At 39.2% G+C, this 21,521-nt stretch overlaps 1 protein-coding gene across 1 annotated transcript in view; it reads right to left on the reverse strand.

The window, feature by feature from the left end:
• L3MBTL4 (L3MBTL histone methyl-lysine binding protein 4) overlaps positions 1-21,521 on the reverse strand; it is a 448,888-nt gene that overhangs the window by 110,138 nt on the left and 317,229 nt on the right. Inside the window, exon 15 of the mRNA XM_044243369.1 lies at positions 6,874-7,047. Within this exon, the coding sequence (XP_044099304.1) occupies positions 6,874-7,047 (174 nt within the window). The remainder of the gene's footprint in view (positions 1-6,873; positions 7,048-21,521) is intronic.

Genomic DNA, 21,521 nt, shown 5'->3' on the forward strand with positions numbered 1-21,521 from the left:
CCAAGGCAGGATTCCAGAAATCCAGAGATCCACAATAAATTATAAAATGCCTCGTGAGAACCAGCTCAGAGAAATATTTTTAAAGATCTTTTTAAGGCATACATTGAGTATTTTATAACATTCCAGCAGAAGTGTAAATTTGTTTACAAACCACCAGACTATTACGAGGCACCACAGGAAGCAAGGCATGAGGAATCCCATGAGGGCTGAGTCCTTTTTCCCTAGCACCGTCACTGTCTAAGTTCCTGAGCTGATCTTGACACAACTCCATTCTCAATTTGCACACTATTCAACAGAACCCCCCCCCCTTTTGCCCTAATGGCGTGGATCTGCTTATGGTCTTTAGGGGGTTAGGATAGGAAACTGCTGGAAACTTTGCAAATGTTGCCTGTTCACTCCCTTGTTACTTTGGTGGCACTTAGCCACCTATGGTTTACTTCTGTTTGCTCTCCTCCCCTCCTCTTCCTGACAGTATACTCCATGCAGGGATGGGTCAGTTGTGTTCCCTGCCATATCCTTGGCACCTGCCATAACACTCAGCCACAGTAGAAGCTCCACATGCATTTGCTGAACAAATAAATGTTGATGCAATGAGTGAATCAACATGTCTTCTGCCAATTCTTCCTGCCCGAGTTCAAGACCTCATCCCGCCACTTTACTAGCTTGGGCCATGTTCTTACCACCAAGTGAAAGCTTACTGAAGACAAGGTTTTTTGTCTGCTTTGTTCTAGCTGTATCACTAGAGTTTGGAATACAACTTTTGTAAGCATTTGTTCAAAGGGTAAATGTTGAATGAGTGAATGAATGAATGAATGAATGAATCCAATTTCAGGAAGTAGCTATAGTCAGGATCCCAATTCTGCAAGGCTAAGTGTCATTCAGGCATTCATCTACCATAAACCAGTTCTATTCTGACCTAATCTTGAGTCTAGAGGAGGAAGCGGTATGGAAGAGTGAGCAGAGCAATGACCCAGAAGTCAGAGGGCTTCGAGTGGCCATTCATGACAGTGTCAATAGGGAACTCAATTTTTTGGCTCTGGTAATCTTATATCTCTGTTGAAGAAGCAGGACTACATGATCTTGGGTGTCCCTTTCCACTACAAACCCCAGGATTGTCATAACCCACTAGAGGTCCGTCAGAATGTGCCTGGAGGTGTGGAGAAGGAGGGAGTTTGTCTGGATGGTGGGGGGGTTCCTGTCTAGCCACAACCTGTACAGAAGATTTCCTGGGTGTCCAGGAAAAATCCTGACATTTGACCACTGCTCACTTGATTAAGCAGTGTAACAGCATTTCAGATGCAGAGGAAGAGTTCAGACTAAATAAAGGTTTACATTTCTATTTTGGGGGCAAAAGTGTGTCGTACATACAAAATTAGAACTGGCCCAGTTGCAAGACATTAAATTCAACAGTTTTTATAAAAATGGAAAAGATATCAATAGTTTCTATTATGTGTCAGGGCCAGTCATACTTTCTATATATCTCTATTCAAGATCTACACCTCATACATTATATTCATCTCACAGATGAGGAAATTGAGACTTTAAGACACAAACTAATGAATACACCTGAACCAATCAACTTAGATTTACTAAGAACCTATAATGTGACCAGGAATGAGGAAAAAAACAAAAGCATAATGAAAACTGGTTCATACACTGTAGCAGCTTCCTGTTCTTTTGAGAAAATAAGGTACACATATAAAGTAAGCTCTAAGATGGCCCATGTAGACACAGACAAACAAGCTGTTGATGTGTAGTATAGACCAAAGCATAAAGGAGTGTTAAGAACAAGGAATGGGACTATCTCTTATTGGATCCATATCCTCAAACCTACCAAGTCCCTGGCACAAAGCAGCTGCTCAAAACCTATTTAATTGGTTGAGTGCCTACTGAGCATCAGGCATTATACGAAGTGTCAAAAATACAGCAATGTGTATGATGCGGTCTCTGACATCAAGAAACTCATATGGGCTGGAACTGCTGCAGAAAACGTTAAGGATACAGCTGAGCCAATGAGAAGGGAGAAAATGCAGGTGGGAGTAGATAAAGTAGGAAGAATGGGAACAAAGGCACTGGCCCAGGAATAAAAACAATATTGTGGGTGATTATAGGGAGTGAGTGGGACACTGAGTGGGCTTTATCTCCCCAAGCAGAGAATTTATGTGGGAAGTTGTAAGAAAAACATTGATGGATTAAGGAAAACCTATGTAATGACTTGGAAGGTTAATATAGGAAACAATAGACTAACACTGTTTTAATTCTGAGAATGGACCCCATAGCAGGTATTTTTGGGGCAGCTAATTTGAGTAGTGGAAATAAACTAGCTGGCTCACGGCAGCACAATTTATTATGAGGATCATTAAGGAACTATTTCACTACACGCCATTCTCTCTGATTACCATAGCTTCCTCAGCCATTTTTATTATCAGTATAGGCCTTAGGGAAGTTCATAAAATTTATAATATAGAAGGCATTAGGGGAAAGAAAAATGAGATTTACTAGGCATTTTCTTAGTTTTTTTTTTTTTTTTTTTGAGAGAGGAAGTGTGCATGGAGGAGGAGCAGAGGAAGAGAGAGAATCATAAGCGGCTTCATGCTTAGCAGCACGGAGCCTAATGGGGGCTTGATCTCATGACCCTGGGATCATAACCTGAGCTAAAGTCAAGAGTCAGATGCTTAAATGACTAAGCCACTGAGGTGTCCCTCTTAGGTTTTTCTTAATAGCAATGTGTGTGAATATGACTGAATATTAACAATGGTGTTCTACAAATTATGTAAATTAGAATATGTTAAGCTGCTTTGGGGAGGCAAAAGAAGTTATTAAAGAATACTTAGGTGGCTGGGAAATGCTGGAAAGAAAATGCTTCACTCAGACCCAGGGAAGCCAGCTAACAGATAATAAGGGGGGAGGGGACAGTTGCATTTCAAAGTAATTTCGATATATGAAACTGTTTTAATGAGTATAACTTTACTCCCACGTTGCAGAGAGAGGCCTTTAGTTTATTATAATGAAATGTGTTCAAGATAGAAGATATTATATTATATATACTATAAATAAAAATAAATAGTTTGGGGGAAATCATGGTAAGATTCTTCCCTTCCAATAGTTCTGTTTTCAAGAAATAAGAAATAAATGCATCACAAGATGACCCTGAAAATCACAGACAGTAGAAAGTCATCTAGACATAAATCAGCCAAACCCTTCAGAGTGTTAAGCTGACATTCTTTTACTAGTCTAACGTACTTGAAATGTGTACAAGATTTGGAGTCAGGCCATTCTAGACCGAAATCCTAACTTTCTTACTAATTGTCTGTGCGATCCTGCCAACTCTGCCCAACCTCCTGAACCTGCAGTGTCCACATTATAAAATCAAAATAAGAATTACTACACATAGGATTGTTGTAAGGATAAAATTAAACTAACATGATGCATACAGACTGTTTAACACAGTGTTTTGTGGCCCCAAATGTGGGTGATATTAATATTAGATAGTTATTATTACTGATACTTCTAGTGTTACTATTATTAGTTTACTGAAACAGGAATATGCCGGATTGAACCAGAACACCTATATTTGGGTCCAAAATCAATTATTATTAAGGATCTCAATTTCCTCAACTATAAATGGCAATACTATGCTGACAATAATATCTGTTTTGCCTAAATCACAAGATTATGGGAAGCTTCAAAGGTAATGTATGTGCAAACTATAAACTGTCAAAAATATCCCCTTTCCTCTAGAGTAAGACCTAAGTGAAAGAAACTCAAGTACAAGATCATCTGCCTGTACTTAATGCACCAGGAATGTAATACTTCTCACTCTATTAGCATAAAGGGAAAAGGATAGTCTTTCAGTAATGAGGGCCTATTGTGAGACTGGGTCTTTAAGAGTTGTGTTAACATATAATATTACTTCCATGAATGTGAATCTTGTAAACATCTAGTAATATATAATCTACTCAATTTTAAAACTTGACCTTCTATTCAGAAAATGTGAACATAATCAAATGATTTACTAATAATAACTCCCTCTACCAAGATTAATATGGAAACAAATACACTTCTAAAAAGTAATTACAAAACTGGGATGCAGTTAGGGAAAAGACAAAATTCCCTAAATTTCTGGACAGCACCTAATTGATTTGGGAAGAATGTCAAGAATTAATTTTACATTTTGCACTTGAGTTGTCAGAAGTCTGAGATTCTAAAGTGACAAGTGTTGCTGGTATAAGCAATTACAGAAGGCCTGTCGGTAGCTCAGTGATGTATTTGTGGATGGATGGATGGATGGATGGGAGGGGGGATGGAAACTGTAACTCTCATTTTCACTAATTTATCCACCATTCTTATCCTTGGACGTGAGCCAGGTGAGAATCATTCTCAACAGATAGAAGAAAGAGATAGAATTTAAATATCCTCCACCTATATCTACTGTCTTGTGATTTTTAAGAGCAATGATTTGGGTTAGAGCAAACTCAGCCTCAGGAAACCACAACAAGTAAACTGTGAAGAGAATTAAAATACATTTTTTTCTGCTCAGAATTAGCGTTACATATGATTCCTTGATGATTTCTTTGCTCTGTTTTTTCCCCTCCCTGGAATTCTAGACCATGAGCAGGACGTCATAGAGATGGGGGTAGAATGAAAGTGGGCACTCCAGCCAATATTGTGCAAGCACTGTCATGACAGCTGATTAAATGAAAAGAAGTGGACTGGGATTGGAGCACAAGGAGGGCTTTGGTCTTGAGACTGGAAAACAAAAGCAGGCTTAAGAAGGAATTCAAGATGTGCACGGTATGACTCCTCTCCCCTCCCCGAGTTATTTACACAGCACTGGGGGGTACATGAAATAGGATTCCACAGGATAGGGTCATGTGTGATTTTTCTACGTGGTAATCAACTAACGTTCTCTACTTCTTCTTTCTATCTGTAGTAATTATGCTTATCTGATCTATTTCAGTGTAAATCCCCTTCAAAATGGTAAAGCATAGAATAATGTATTGAAAAGAGTAAGTTCTGGGGTGCCTGGGTGGCTCAGTGGGTTAAAGCCTCTGCCTTTGGCCCAAGGGTCCTGGGATCAAGCCCCACAAGGGGCTCTCTGCTCAGCAGGGAGCCTGCTTCCCTTCCTCTCTCTCTGTCTGCCTCTCTGCCTACCTGTGATCTCTGTCAAATAAATAAATAAAACCTTAAAAAAAGAAAAGAAAAGAAAAGAGTAAGTTCCAAAGAGGAGTTCAAGAGAGGAGAGGCCATATATCCGTGTTTGCTGAAAAGAAAGGCTTAGCTAGCCTCAGAGAATGTGGCGGCTTAACAGTTTGGTGTGTTTTTTTTTTTTTTTTTTGAAGCGGTTCAAAGATCTGTTTTGTCTCTCTGACTTTTGACACTGAAGATGAATGTCTAAAATGTTTACAAGAGACACGAGCTAAGTTTTTATTTGGGAAATAAAAAGGTAACAGAACAGAAAGAATATGAGCAAAAGGATGTACTGATCACTATAATTCTGGGATAAATAAACACCATTCCTTGGACAACAGTTTTTTAAAAAGGAAAGGAAAAAGTTCTCCCTCAACTAGGACACGGAAAGGATGCTGGAGCTCTCAACTACTTACAGTTGTAAACAGTGTGGGTGGGAAAGAGGCAGTAAAGAACAGCTAGACCCTGTGAAGTTTCAACAAGAGAAGTGGGCGTCTAACAAATAATAAAAAATGCACGACACAGCTACAAAAATAGGCATGTGTATCTACAGGAAATAGATGGTGCAGTAAAGGAGAGGTAATCTGCACAGAGGTGTGCAGAAGCAAAATCAACTACTCAACAAGAAGGAAATGCCACCCAAATACGCTATACCAACATTTGCTTGAAAAAAACAAAACAAACAAAACCCACACTTCGCACCAAACTCTCCCAAAGAACAGGTGTCTTGTTGAGAGGGAAGCAGCAGCCTCGCTGGGACTGAAGGCATAAAGGGGCAGAAAGTTGTTTCAGTGGAAGCTCAGACTCCCACATGATGAGAGGCACCTGCTTCTTCCTTCCACCTAGGGCTGAGTGAAAAGGGCAAGGCTCTGGAGGTTGGGAAGAAACAGCAGCCCCCCTCAGGTAACCGTTCCTTCAGAGCTCAGGGAGTCTGCAGTCTCTGAAGGGCTTTAACAGGAGGGCCTCTGCCTGTAGCAGGGTCTGAAAAACACCCGCTCCTTGCTTCTCTGACCAGCCTTTCTTGGCTCCTCCTCTGTCTGGTCTCCCACTATTTCCTGAGTGTCAGATTTTTCTATGTTTATAATTCCTGCCATAGGTTAAAACATATAAAAAATAAGGTTGCATTTGCAGCTCCCTAGAAAACAGTAACATGTAAATGAAAACTGGAAATTGTTGCTTCAAGCGGTAAATTCGCATTTAAGAACGAAAGGATCACGTGTTACCAATGAATCAACAGGGAAACTGTTCTGAGTTAGAAGAAATCACATCGGAGGGGCACCTGGATTAACAAGGACAAGGCAGATATCAGGCAGGACAGGAAATCCTGGTAGGATGGAGCAGACGCCATACTCCACGTCCTAAAGAGTCCATCTCTGAAACCAACCCACAGAACAAAGATGTTCTCAAGGCAAAAGCGAATCTTAGGGAACTTTATAGATGAGATGTGCTTTCTTATTGCTCATGTGTAACATGTACATCTAGAAAGACGTGAATCTAAATTTTTGAAAACAAAGACATAAAAAGTATTTTTTTAAATGAAGACTAAACCTTAGAAGAATCCCATGAGCCAGTGAACAACCATTTCAAAGAAACACAAGGAACTAGGTATTATTATTAAAAATGTTGTTCTTTTACTCTTCTACATGGTTCACTTTCCGGTTTACATTTTCAAAAGTTCCTTACCTGGGCTGATTGTTCACCATTTCATGTTTTCCATTGAAGTTCAAGCCACAGAGGTTCTTCGGTTTCGAATGTGAAGAGTCGGGTTCCAAATTTGCCAGTGTTTGTTCTCTCAGACGATCATGAAGAGTTGCCTCCTTTTTCAGGTTCATGTCTGAATACGGGCAGCCAAAAGCACTGGTTTGTATAAAAACGAGCATATAGTTGTCAGTTTACAGCAGTTGACCGGGAATCCACCACCACAGAGACGGACTGACATCCAAAATTTAAGAACTGGAGGGAGGCCTTCTTCTTCCACTGAGGACACCCTAATAAGCTTCCTTTCATACTGCCCTTCAAAGAACTCTCAAGTTCCAGATCACAGACACTAGTTCCAGAGAATGAAAGGTATAGTCATCTGCTATAGACATACAGTTTTTACTATTTTGGAAACCTAAACATCTAAGAATAATGTAATAATGTGCTTCTGGGAGAGCAATGGCAATGTTATATAAACACTTGATTCAAAGTTTACATCTTCTGATATGTATGCCCTGATTTCATTACCTACATCACCAGATACTATGGGCCATGAAAAATATTCACCGTTATCAGAGAATATTATGCTTTTCTTTCTCAACGTTCATGTATCTAGAAATACTGTATCTGTATTTCTGCTTAATCCTCCTGAAGCCTGCTAGAAAGTGTTGTGTTTGAATGTGAAGGAACACCTGAGATGAAAGGCAGAGACCAGAGCAAAGGCTGAATCCTCCATCTTGGATGTTTGGAGCCTAACTGGCAATGAGCTACTGGGACACATGATCTGATTCTTTCTACAGACTGGTAGTCTCCATCGGATTTCTGTGCCTGCATCCCTGTCTCCAAAGAAGCCCCAAACCTCGGCTGTTGCTTAGAGGAGTGAGGGAACCACTCTCAGGGAAAGCCCAGGGGTGATGGTCAGCTGCAGGCAACCCCAGGGGAAAGTATTTCATTCTCAAGCTTCTGTTTCTCTCCAGTTACATGGGAAAATCAGATTCAATTCCAAGGGGTGCTGGAACCATGACAAATCTCACACACACACACACATACACACACACACCCCAACACAGTAGTTGTTACTATTATCATACTGTTATCATCCTCTCCATTTAGAGAAGCACAGAGTCAAATGCATCGGTATCTAGGCAGTCTGGTCTTTTTGAGGAATTTGCTTCCAATTTACTGTATATTTGCTGACATATGATGCATAATAAATTCTTTTTGGATGCATGAACATTTTCTTTTTTAAAATTTTAATGGCATGATAAAATCAGGGACCAATACAGTTCATCCTTTATTTTATTTTATTTTTTTAAGATTTTATTTATCTGACAGAGATAGAGAGATCACAAGTAGGCAGAGCAGCAGGCGGAGGTGGGGGTGGAGAGCAGGGTCCCCACTGAGCAGAAAGCCCAATGGCGGGGCTTGATCCCAGGACCCTGAGATCATGACCTGAGCCAAGGGCGGAGGCTTCACCCACTGAGCCACCCAAGTGCCCCCTTCCTTTATTTTCAAGCAGATGGAGTTTTCCAAGGACAGTCCGTATACAATCTAACCCCAGAAGGTCTTTAGTATCAACCTATATCTAGAATTGATCTTCTGGATGACATCAGCCTGCCCAACAAGACAGAGTGAATCTGAGCGGGCAGTAGGGAGGATAAGCAGCCTTTGCTTCACACAAGAGAGTCCTCTCTATATGCATGTTCTGTAATTTGTAATACTTGGTGCTGATTTATTGGTTTATTCAGTTACTGATTCAATAATCCATTAGCTGAGCATCTGCTACATCATAAGAATTTTAGAGAAAATAAACCCAGTGAAGAAGTTAACATATATTTATAAATATAATTTATAATAATAAAACCAAAAAAGCTATCACTACTGAGTGTGTACTAGATGACCACTAAAAATCAAGATTTAACATAAATTATTTCTACATTTACTCAAAGATAATATTAATAGAGTTATTGTGTGGGTAAGAAAAGAGTCACACACAGGATAAGCCACCTTCCCAAAGTTGCTTGGCACTTTCTTGTGAAGCCTCAAAATAAATCACTTAATAATTAGCACCATGTGAGGTTTTTCATATCACCGAAAGAAGAAACAGGAAAGAAGTGTGGTATAATTCTTGTGCAAAGAGAAGCCGAGGCAGGTGTTTACAGGGGAGAACAGCACCCTGTTCGCTGTGACTAATGGCTAGAGTATGCTCGCAGTCACTACAGCCCTGTGTGAGAAGCTAAGATGTGATAAAGAACTGTTTCCAGTAACAGCACAGAGGCAGTAACTGTTTAAGCTGCAGCATATGAGATCTAAGGGAAATTCTAGAAAGAACTCTCTGCAGATAAAAGTTGAAAGTATGAGGCTATCCTAAGAGAAACTGGGAAGTGTTTATTTCAAGCACAAATAAGTTTTCATTAAGATACTATGATTCCGAAGCTCTGCTATCCATCTAATACATATTCTCAAATTGAGACTTTTAAATGACGTATTACGGTCATGAATTTTCTTAATTTCGCATCATCCCCCAACCTGATTCGTGCTGCACGGCACTGATGCTCTGTCCCCCAGCCTTATTCGTCCAGCAGTGTAGACAGCAGTCACAGACGCTCTTGTTCGGGACTTGCTTCAGTGGAAAGAAATGTGGGTTCCCTCAAACTTCACTCATCAGTCAGTCCCTCTAGTCATTTTGTCCCTTGCCTGTTGCTTCCTAATTCCATTCCAGCCCCTCCATGTCTCCAAAGGTGAGGAATGGAACATCGGTAGTGTCATCAGGGTGCCACACATCCTGATTCCACCAGGCAGGCCCGGTGACACCCCACCTCCAGGCTACACGGATCGGAATGAAGTGTGAAGTGCAAAAGAACATATTAAATGACAAAACCAGGTGTGGCCTGCTATGGTGAAGAACTCGAAAGATGATGATGATGGGACACGGAAGTACAAGAGAAGAGGGGATGTTAACATCTCAGCTAGAGCAGTCTGCGCCCTTTCCAACCTGCTACTGTGCCATGAACCCATTTCCGTACTGCGACACCATGCTTACTTGTGCTCTTTGGAGAGAACACAGTTGTGTGAATGATACAGGATCCCTGGCTTTGGCCTGCCTTTCTGCAAATGCAGAACCTTACTCATGTCCTTGTGCGTGTGTCTACAGTTAAAAACCCGATGAGTTAATTGTCCTGGGTGTGTGTGATAAAAACTTTTATTTTTTTAAAAAAATCTTTCTTTTTTTGGAAGATTGTATTTATTTAATTGAGAGGGAGAGTGAGAGAGAGCAGGAGCAGGGGGATCAGCAGAGGAAGAGGGAGAAACAGACTCCCACTGAACAGGAAGTCCAATGTGGGACTTGTTTCCAGACCCATGTTTCAAGACCCATGACAAAGCTTTTTTTTTTTTTTTTTTTTCCCAATTTATTTATTTTCAGAAAAACAGTATTCATTATTTTTTCACCACACCCAGTGCTCCATGCAAGCTGTGCCCTCTATAATACCCACCACCTGGTACCCCAACCTCCCACCCCCCCGCCACTTCAAACCCCTCAGACTGTTTTTCAGAGTCCATAGTCTCTCATGGTTCACCTCCCCTTCCAATTTACCCAAATTCCCTACTACTCTCTAACGCCCCTTTTTAAAACTTATTGTGGTTTAGCTAAATACTGAGGAGGAAAGGAGGTTCGGAAGATAAAGTCTCTTTAGAAAACTGTTGACATAAGCTGAAATTTCTGTAGCCTAACGCTCTTGTCGGTCAAGGCAAAATGTCAGCTTCTGACTGATGGGAAAGTAGTACATTCAAATTTGAGCTCATTAGGACCATAATAGCAGGTGTAGAAACTGCGTGCTGAGGGGTAAGCCCTGAGCAGCAGTGTTGTGTGGAAGACGCGGCTTCTTTGACGGAGCGGACTATTTTCCTGGCCCTCCTTAGTGAAGGGGGTGTTTGCTATGTGCAGGAAAAGGAGGAAGAGAGAGCAGAAACTGGTCAGTTGACCCATATGAAAGTGTAGTTTCTTTTCTTTTCTTTTTTTTTTTAAGATTTTATTTATTTATTTGACAGACAGAGATCACAAGTAGGCAGAGAGGCAGGCAGAGAGAGAGAGAGAGGGAAGCAGGCTCCCCGTTGAGCAGAGAGCCCGATATGAGGCTCGATCCCAGACTCTGGGATCATGATCTGAGATGAAGGCAGAGGCTTTAACCCACTAAGCCATCCAGGCGCCCCGAAAGTGTAGTCTCTAAAAGACAAAGGCAGTCGACTATCTGAGTTTCATATGGTTTGACCAAATAATTGGTAAAGAATGTCAGCTACAAGCTCACCAATAGCACCAAGGCATATGAACAGAGGGTAAACACTAAGCAAAGCAAAAAGTACCAGATAGTTGCAGACAAGTTTTAAAAAGGATCTTCTAACAGATCTAAAACCATGGTCCTAACAGTCCTCTTCATAAATAGAAACATAAAAATGATGACAATTTAAAAATACTAGTTTTAGGACACCTGGGTGGCTTAGTCAGTTGAGCATCTGCCTTTGGTTCAGGTCATGCTCCCGGGTCCTGGGGTCGAGCCCTGCATCTGGCTCCCTGCTCAGTGGGAAGCCTGCTTCTCCCTCTGCCTGCCGCTCCCTCTACTTGTTCTCTCTCTCCTTCTAACAAATAAATAAATAAAATCTTTAAATATAAAATAAAACAAAATAACTAGTTTTGCTTTTCAGATTATTTAAGCATAATATTAATATCTGAGGATAAACAGAAAAGTAAATTAAATTTTATCAGTATACATGTTTTTTTCTTTAGGAAAACGTCCTGTACTCCTTTTAAGAAGGGCATTCCTGACTGCCTTCAAGCTGCAATGGTGGAGGGCTAGATGCAGCAGAGCCTGGCAGCTGAGGCTGAATCGCTGCTTTGTGTGTCCTGCCCAGGATGGCCCTCAGCCTTTGAATTTTCCTTCCTTTTGTGCACAGGTTGGTGAGTTTCCCCACATTCCCAGGACCAATACTGATCCGAGGCCAAAGATAATTTGCTAAACCCTGTTGTTCACTGTAGGGTTCGAAGGTCCCCACTGGAAGCAGTGCCCAGTGCTGACAGCTGTGCTCATGCTCTGTTCATGAGTCTAGGCAGTCTTGTGGGCTCCGGATCTCCTAAAAAGGCACATGCCTCTGTCCTTGCTCTTAAATGCCTTGTCTGCTGCCACAGCTAGAATTTGGGGGCCCTGCTGGGACAGAAGCCCTATGTTCCCATTTTCTTCTTGATTCCTTCCCAGGACAGGATTTCTGCATCTCAATCCCAACCCAGAAGTGGGGCTGCACTTTGCAGATACCACCTGGCCAGTCCTTTACGTGCTCCTCACCCTGAGTTATTCTCTATTACTGAGCTTCGCTCTCTAACTGGGGTCCCTACCTGCATCAGGGATTCTCCCATCTGGCCCCAATTCTGAGTCTAGATGATGACTGCTGATCACCAATTCCGGTTCTGCTTGTTCTACCAGATCATCATCTTGTATCAACCGTGTGTTCATCTTCTCATACCCAAGCTGCAGATTTGGTTCTTGCTTCTCTGACTACCCTGTTCTGCTGAAAATAATGGGCCATGCTCCACAAGATCCTAGGCGGTGGCCAGATTGGGCCCTAAGGTTATAACTGAGTTGTCTCGACTTACATATTGGTAGCTTCCCAACCAGTGTTCCACTGCACTCTCAGGGCAGCCAGGAGGGGCCAGAGTCCCAGGTCAGTCCTTCCAGCCTTGAGCAGCCCCCTCTAAGCTCTAAATTCCTTCTCATTCCCAAGTACTGATTATCATTTTCTCTCTGTGGCATGACATGAAAATGTTGGGAAGCATGACAAATTTCAGCAAAATAGCAAAAATGAAATAGCCCCTTCAGTGCTGTACGCCCAGACATAAATAAACACCAACAACACAGAGGTCAGCAGTATTTCAGGAAGAGAGTCAAATCACTGACAACCTTTCTCCAATCCTGAAAAGCGAAGTTGCCAGAAACAGACAATAGCTCCCAGGAGGAGCCCTTCTCTAGGTATAAGCCCTCAGCTAGGCCAAAATTAGAGACAGTTCTCTAATGCAACTAACCTACCCCTTGACGAGGCCTACTGTGTTTTAGATTTTAGTCTCAATTATCTTATAAGCCAACTATATTCTCAATTTCCAACCATGACCTAGAAAAGATGACATGGATAAATCGTATCTGAGCAGGGAGACTAGATTCTAACTCTCTTCATCTATCTTCAAAAGACAAAGAATTACTTGTGGGACTGGGCAGAGACCTCCTATTTGGAAGCATCATGGAAGAGATGGTCTAAGGGGTCTGCCTCCCCAAAACAACAGGCAGCAGGGAGGCTCTCAATGGCCGCCACCGTCAGATCCTATGAGAGGCCTCAAAGGAGGCGCAGAGAAAGCGGGGTAAGCGAGGAAATGGGAAGGAGCTAGAAAAATAAATGCTTCCTGTCTTGGGATTCAGCCTTGGGCCCTGAGGCAACAAGAGCCGTCCTGGGACAGGTGCCGGCATCACACGCGGGTCACGTAGAAAGAGCAACACCTCCCCGCCCCGCCCCTCACTGTTTCCCAGTCCACTCAGTACGGTTTGTTCTCACTGTCATTTAACTTTATGAAAATAAGCTATTCCTGAGGCACCTGGGTGGCTCAGTGGGTTAAGCCTCTGCCTTCAGCTCAGGTCATGATCTCAGGGTCCTGGGATCGAGCCCCACATCGGTCTTTCAGCTAGGCAGGGAGCCTGCTTCCCCCTCTCTCTCTGCCTGCCTCTCTGCCTACTTGTGATCTCTCTGTCAAATAAATAAAATTTAAAAATCTTAAAAATAAAAAAGAAAAGAAGCTAGTCCTTTTCAGTCTTTAATACGTAGTCTAAACTTGCACAGCGTAAGAATGAAATGAACATCTTTTATTCTCTCTCTTTTTTAAAAGATTTTATTTATTTATTTGACAGAGAGAGAGATCACAAGTAGGCAGAGGCAGGCAGAGAGAGAGGGGGAAGCAGGCTCCCTGCCGAGCAGAGAGCCTGATGAGGGGCTCGATCCCAGGACCCTGAGATCATGACCTGAGCTGAAGGCAGATGCTTAACCCACTGAGCCACCCAGGTGCCCCAAACATCTTTTATTCTTAAGAAAATACTGATATTTTGGCCAAATGGCACTGAAAAACATGATAAATGATGAAATGCATTTGCTGAAATTATGGAATATGTCCAATAGTCTCTACAGAAACTTTTAAAAGCTAATGACTTAAATTGTTGATGATTTTGTTTCTATGAGGATGAAAGGCAGGCACAAATACTCAGGCACAAATACATCACTACCGCTGACCAAATAGACTAAGTAATTTCTCAAGGCCAGAAAAAAAAGGAACAAGTACAAATGATACATGTTAGAATATAGACCAGGGAGAAAGAAACAACATTGTCTAATATCAACTGAGGAGGTACACAATTTCTATTATATTGTTCTCCAACACAGAGAGAGGCAAAAATCAACTGGTATAGCTATGAGATTCTAAGGTCTTGAAGCTAATTTTCTTCAAATTCAGGTGGTTTTAAAATGAAGTTGCCCCACTACAATACAATACAATGTAATACAATATAATACAGTAAAATAAAATGAATTTGCCCAGGATAACTTATGGGTAAATTTTCTCTGATTCTGACTAGTTTTTTGCCCAGAAAATAGATGATACCATCACTTAATTGTCATTAAAAGTATTAGCAAATTGAATGCACATAGTAAGCAAAAAGTATAAATATTTAAAACAAAAGTTTCATAAGTAGAGTTAAAAAGAAATTGACAGCTACAGAACTCAGAGTTCAAAAGGTTGGATAAAATAAATTTTGTTCTAAAAACACATTTCTGCGGAGTAATGCAGCCTCTGAAGTCAGGCTAGATATTATGAACTTGCTAAAATGGGCAGTTAGGAAGTTGAAAGAGAATTACTACACCCATGGAGCACTGTAATCCGTTTAGTTGAGTGCGAAGAAGCACAGGTTTAAGAATCAGAGGAAACTGGATTAAAGTTTCCAGCGTCAGAACCTCGGGCAAGCTATTCAATCTCTTTTTCTTTTTCACTTCTTCATCTATAAAATGGTGACGACACCTTTTTTACAGGGATTTTTGTGAAAACCAAATGAGACAAATCAAGCGAGCTCCTGGTATCATGCCTAACCCAAATTTAATGCTCATGAATTTTTAATTTTTAAAGGTCTATTCTGATGCAAAATATAATAATAATGATCCAATTTATTATATTTTCAGTTCTATAATTTTTATTTGGTTCTTCATTGCTTAGAGCAACTTATTGAGGCATGACTGACACATTTACTTGAATTATGTATAGTAATTTATTTCATATTTCAAGTAACATATTTCAAGTAAACAACACGAGCCATTTGGGATAAGTATACATCTGTGAAACCATCACCACCAACAGGGCCATAAATATACACATCACCTCCCAAACTCCTCCTGCCACATTTACTATGTGTTTATTTTTCAGTGGTAGGAACATTTAATGTAAGACCTACTCTGTTAGAAAATGTTAAGTGTACATAACAGTACTGGCTATAGGCACTGTGCTTTGTATAGTAGATCTGCAGGATTGATCTTGCACAACTGAAACTTTGTACCTTTTAACCTTTCACCTCTCCATTTCCCCTACCCACCAGCCTACAGCATCCACCATTCTACTCTCTACTTTTATGAGGCTATTTTAGATTCCACATAAAAGCAGCATCATACCATATTAGTCTGGCTTATTTTAGTTGGTATAATGACGTCCAGGTCCATTCATGTTGTAAATGGCAGACTAATTTTCTGTTGTATGTACATGTCACATTTTTTCAATCCATTCCTCCATTGATGGACACTCGGATTGTTTCTATATCCTAGCTATTGCAAATAATGTTGTAATGAACAAGGGAGTGCAGGTATCTCTGATTCTGATTTCAGTTCCTTTGGATACACATCCAATTCTGATTTCAACTCCTTTGGATACACACCTGAAGGGAGATTGTGGGGTAATACGGCAGTATTATTTTTAATTTTTTGTGGAAATTCCATACCATTTTCTATTGGGGCTGCACCATTTCATGTTTGTCAACAATGTACAAGGATTCCCACTTCTCATCCTCATCAATACTTGTTATTTAATTTTTATTAAAGTCGTCCTTACTGACATGAGGTGATACATCATTGCGGTTTTAATCTGCATGTCTCTGATGATGAGTGATGTTGAGCACTTTTCATGCACCTGTTGGCCTTCTCTGAGTCCTCTTTGGAGAAATGTCTATTCAGGTCCTTTATTTTTAAATTGGGTTATTTTTGTGTGTGTGTGATTAAGTAGTATGAATTCCTTACACATTTTGGATATTAATCTTATCAGATATGTATGGTTTGCAAATATTTTCTCCTATGAAAGCTGTGTTTTCGTTTGTTTGTGGTTCCTTTGCTGTGCAGAAGCTGTTTGATTTGATGTAATCCCATTTGCTTATTTTTGCTTCTTTTGCTTGTGTTATTAGTATCACATCCAAAAGATCATTGCCAAGACAAATGTCAAAGAACTTTTTACCCGTGTTTTCTTCTAGGAGTTTTAAAGTTTCAAGCCTTACATTTAAGTTTCTAATTCATTTTGAGTTGATTTTTGTGTATGGTGTAAGAGTTCAGTTTCATTTTCATTCTACATGTAGATATCCAATTTTCCCAATGCCATGTCTTGAAGAGACTATCCTTTCTCCATTATGTAATCTTGGCACCCTGTCAAAGATTAGCTGACCATATATATGTCAGTTTATCTCTGGGCTCTATTCTGTTCCATTACTCTGTGTCTGCTTTTATCCCAGTGGCATACTGTCTTGATTACTGTGTTTTAATGATATTATAGTATAATCTGAAGTCAGGAAAAGCTGTGTACAGCTTTGTTATTCTTGCTCAGGAGTGTTTTGGCTACTTGGGGTGTTTTTAGTTCCATATGAAATTTAGGATTGTTTTTTCTTTTTCTTTTTTTTTTTTTTAGGATTGTTTTTTCTATTCCTTTGAAAAATTATATTAGAATTCTGATAGGGATTGCATTGAATTTGTAAATAACTCAGAGCAGTATGGATATTCTAGCAAAATTAATTCTTCTAATCCATGAACATGGGATAGCTTTTCATTTATTTATATCTTCTTTAATTTCTTTAATTAGTGTTTTATCACTTTCGTTGTACATATCTTTCACCTCAGTGGTTAAATTTATCCCTAAGTACCTTATCCTTTTTGATGCTGTTGTGATGTTTTCTTAATTCCTTTTTCAGATAGTTCATCGTTAGTATATAGAAACAGTTTTTTCAGTGTAGTTTTTAGGTTTTTCCATAGGTCAGATCATGTCAACTGCAAAAAGAGATAATTTTACTTCTTCATTTCTGATTTTTAAAAAAGATTTATTTATTTATTTATTTATTTATTTGACAGACAGAGATCACAAGTAGGCAGAGAGGCAAGCAGAGAGAGAGAAAGGGGGAAGCAGGCTCCCGGCTCAGTGGGGAGCTCGATACGGGGCTTGATCCCAGGACCCTGGGACCATGACCTGAGCCAAAGGCAGAAGCTTTACCCCACTGAGCCACACAGGTGCCCCTCTTCATTTCTGATTTAGATGACTTTTAATTTTTTTTTTTTGCCTAATTATCTGTGCAGGCCTTATAGGACTCTGTTGAACGCCAGCAGCAAGAGAGAGCTTCCTTGTCTTGTTCTCATCTTAAAAGAAAATCTTTCAGCTTTTCACCATGACTGTGCCTGTGGACTTGTCAGGTATGATCTTTATTATGTTGAGCTACATTCCTTCTATTTGTTGAGAGTTTTTATAACAAAAGTGTGCTGAATTATGTCAAATGCTTTTTCTGGATGTTATCATATGATAACATATGATTTTTATTCTTCATTCTGTTAATGTGCTTCACAATTGTTGATTTGCATTTGTTGAAACATCCTTGCATCCCAGAGATAGAGCCCACCCAATCATGGTATATGATCATGTTAATGATCATGTTGAATTTGGTTTGCTAGTATTTTGTTGAGGATTTTTGCATCTGTATTCATTAGAGATACTAGCCTATAAATTTCTTATAGTGTCCTTGTCGGGTTTTGGTATTAGGGAATTGCTGGCCTCAGAAAATGAGTTAGCAAGTACTCTCTCCTTTTCACTTCTTTGGAAGAACTTGAGAAAGATTGGAATTAATTCTTCTTTAAATGTTTAGTAGTATTCACCAGAAAGTCATCTCATCCAGGGCTTTTCTTGGTTCTGGGATTTTTAACTACTCGTTCAATCTCCTTACTCATTATTGTCTGTTCAGTTTTTCTATTTCCTCATGATTCACACTTGCAAGGTTGTATATTTCTAGGACTTTATCTTCTAGGTTAGCCAATTAATTGTGATGTAATTGTTCGTATTAGTCTTTCATGATCCTTCATATTTCCATGGTTGTAGTTGTAATGTCTTCTCTCTCTTTTCTAATTTTATTTAGTCTTCTTTATTTTTTCTTAATCTAGCTAAAGGTATGTTAATTTTTTTAATCTTTACAAGAAGATAACTGAGTTCTATTGATCTTTTTGTTGTATTTCTAATCTCTATTTATTTCTACTCTTTATTACTTCCTTCTTTTGCTAATTTTGGTCTTATTTTGTTCTTTTCTTTCCCCTAGTTCCTTGAGTTATAATGTTAGGATGTTTATTTGAGATTGTTCTTTTTCCTTGATGTAGGTATTTATCAATACAAACTTTCCTTTAAGAACTACATTTGCTGCACATCATAAATTTGATATATTGTGTTTCATTTTCATTTGTTTCAAGTTTTTTTAAAAAAAATTTCCTTTTTGATTTCTTGTTTGAATTACTGGTTGTTCAAGAGTGTGTTGACATTCACATAGTTCTGAATTTTCCTCCTGTTACGGATTTCTAAGTTTCATACCATCATGTTTGGATACCTTATATAATTTCAATCTTAATTAGTTTGTTGACTTGTTTTGTTATGTAACATATGATCTATCCTGAAGAATTTTCAAAATGTGCTTGAAAAGATAGTGTTTTCTGTTGCTTTTGGATAGAATGTTCTGTATGTGTCTGTTAGGTCCATTTGGTCTGTAGTACTGTTCAAATTCACTGTTTCTTTATTGGTTCTTGTCTGGATGATCTGTCTGTTGCTGAAAGAAGTACTGAAGTCTCCTACTATTTTATTGCTACCTATTCTCCCTTTACTTCTGTTAAAGTTTTTATATCTTCTTGATAAATTGAGTCCTTTCTTATTATATAATGACTTTGTCTCTTATGACAATTTTTTAAAAAGATTTTATTCATTCATTCATTCATTCATTTGACAGAGAAGATAGAGAAAGAGAGCACAAGTGGAGGGGGGGGAGCTTAGGGAGAAGCAGACTCCCCACTGAGCAAAAAGCCTGATGTGGGGCTCAATCCTAGGACCCTGGAATCATGACCTGAGCGGAAGGCAGATACTTAACTGACTGAGCCACCTGGTTGCCCCTAAAGCTTTTATTTTTTTAAGTAATCTCTATATCCAACATGGAGCTTAAACTTACAGCCCTGAGATCAAGAGTTGCACACTCCACTGACTGAGCCAGCCAAGTGCCCCTCTTAAGACAATTCTTGACTTAAAGTAATTTCATCTGATATAAAGCTAGGCACCCCTGATCTTTTTTGGTAACCAACTGCAAGGGATATCTTCTTCTATTCTTTCACTTTCAGGTTATGTGTGTCCTTAAAGCTAAAGTGAGTCTTTTGTAGGTAGCACATAGTTGAATCTTTTTTTTTTTTTTTAATCTATTAAATCAGTTTGTGCCTTTTGTTTGGAGAATTTTATCTATTTGTGTTTAAAATGATTATTCATAGGCAAGGACTAACTAATGCTATCTTGTTAAGTGTTTTTTGAACGTTTTATAGTTTCTTTGTTCTTTTCTTCCCTCTTGCTGTCTTCTTTTGTAATTTGATGATTTTTTTGTTTTATCAGTATACTTTGATTCCTGTCTCTTTAGAGTTTGTGTATCCATTACAGATTTTTTTTTGTGATTACCATAAGGCTAACATAAAACATACTAATAACAAACTATTTTGAATATATAATAACAAATTCCATTGCATATAAAAACTCTACACTTTTACTTCTCTCACTTTTTATATTATTGATGTCACAATTCACATCTTTTTATATTGTGTATCTATAATGCATTACTATAGCTATAGCTATATTTTTTACTTTTTTTGAAACCTTTTTTACTAAAGTTAAAGTGACTGGTGTACCACCATTACAATATAAGAATATTTTGAATTTCAATTTATGCCTACATTTTACCAGTGAGTTTGATAATTTCATGTTTTCACACTGCCAATGCCAACATCAAAATGACACAGATGACACAATTATTTCGCAAGAATTGTAAAGGAGCCATAATTCAAAAAAAAAAAAAAGTTTCAACAGGCAATTACGAGCACACCTGAAACAAATGAAAACAATGGAAACCACCACCAATCCAGAATATACAAGGACAAAGAAAACATGAAAATTTACTGCTGTGTTGCTACTCAGGTGTTGAGTTCTCTAGCTGGTCTGCTTCATCCTCTCCACTTTTCATAGCCTTCATGTTTCTTTTGTCAGATTTTATTTATTTTTGAGAGAGCACACAAGCAGGGGAAGTGGCAGGCAGAGCAGGCAGAGCAGGCAGAGCCAGCAGAGGGAGAAGCAGGCTCTCGGCTGAGCAAGGAGCCCCATGTGGGAGTCCATCCCTGGGCCCTGAGATCATGACCTGAGCCAAAGGCAGCTGCTTAACTGACTGAGACACCCAGGCTTCCCCTCTTGTTTCTTTTATACATAATGTCCAGGTTTTAGCAGGAGTAGTAGACAAAAGTATGTCTGCTCCATCCTTCTGGATCCTAATGATCCCTTTAGTGTTAAGAAACTTTATTAAAGGCTCCTCTTTTCTTTACCTCTCTTTTTAAGAGATTAATTTATTCTACTCATCTAAAGCACCTGAGGAATCCTGCAATGGGAAAAGAGGCTTTAGAAACAGACCAAACTGAGTATCAATCCTCCTTCTACCAGCAGTCCTCACCCTCTATCATATGGATTCTTCACATGTAACACAAGGAATTACATTCCACTTACTATGTGGATGTAAACATTACATGGGATGCAGAGTGCTTAAAGTAATAACTGGTCCATGTGCATCCAATGAAGGCTATTCTAACCTTAATTTATCCCTCTGTTTTTCATATCACTTGTTTTAAATGTATGCTCTTAGACCCAAATTTAAATTCTTTGCGTACATTCAAGGATTCCCTTGATCTGACTACCTTGCAAAGCCCTTTCCACCTTAACTACCCATAAAACCTAAATTCTGGTCATATAAGAAAAAAAATCAATGCTTTCTAGATTAAACACAAATTTTCCAACTTTTATGAATAGTTTTCTTATTATATTGTTATTTGTTTATATGTATCTTCTGTACTATAAGTTTCTTAAAATAAGAGGCCACAGTTGTTCACATAAGTGTAACCTGAGTAAGATTGGGTTATCCTGTGCTTCAGCACCTCAGCAGCACATCAGTTGCTAGATAAATAACAGATAAATAGATATAAAATTTACATACATA

The sequence above is a fragment of the Neovison vison genome, chromosome 3, assembly GCF_020171115.1.
Source record: "Neovison vison isolate M4711 chromosome 3, ASM_NN_V1, whole genome shotgun sequence".
NCBI lineage: Eukaryota > Metazoa > Chordata > Mammalia > Carnivora > Mustelidae > Neogale > Neogale vison.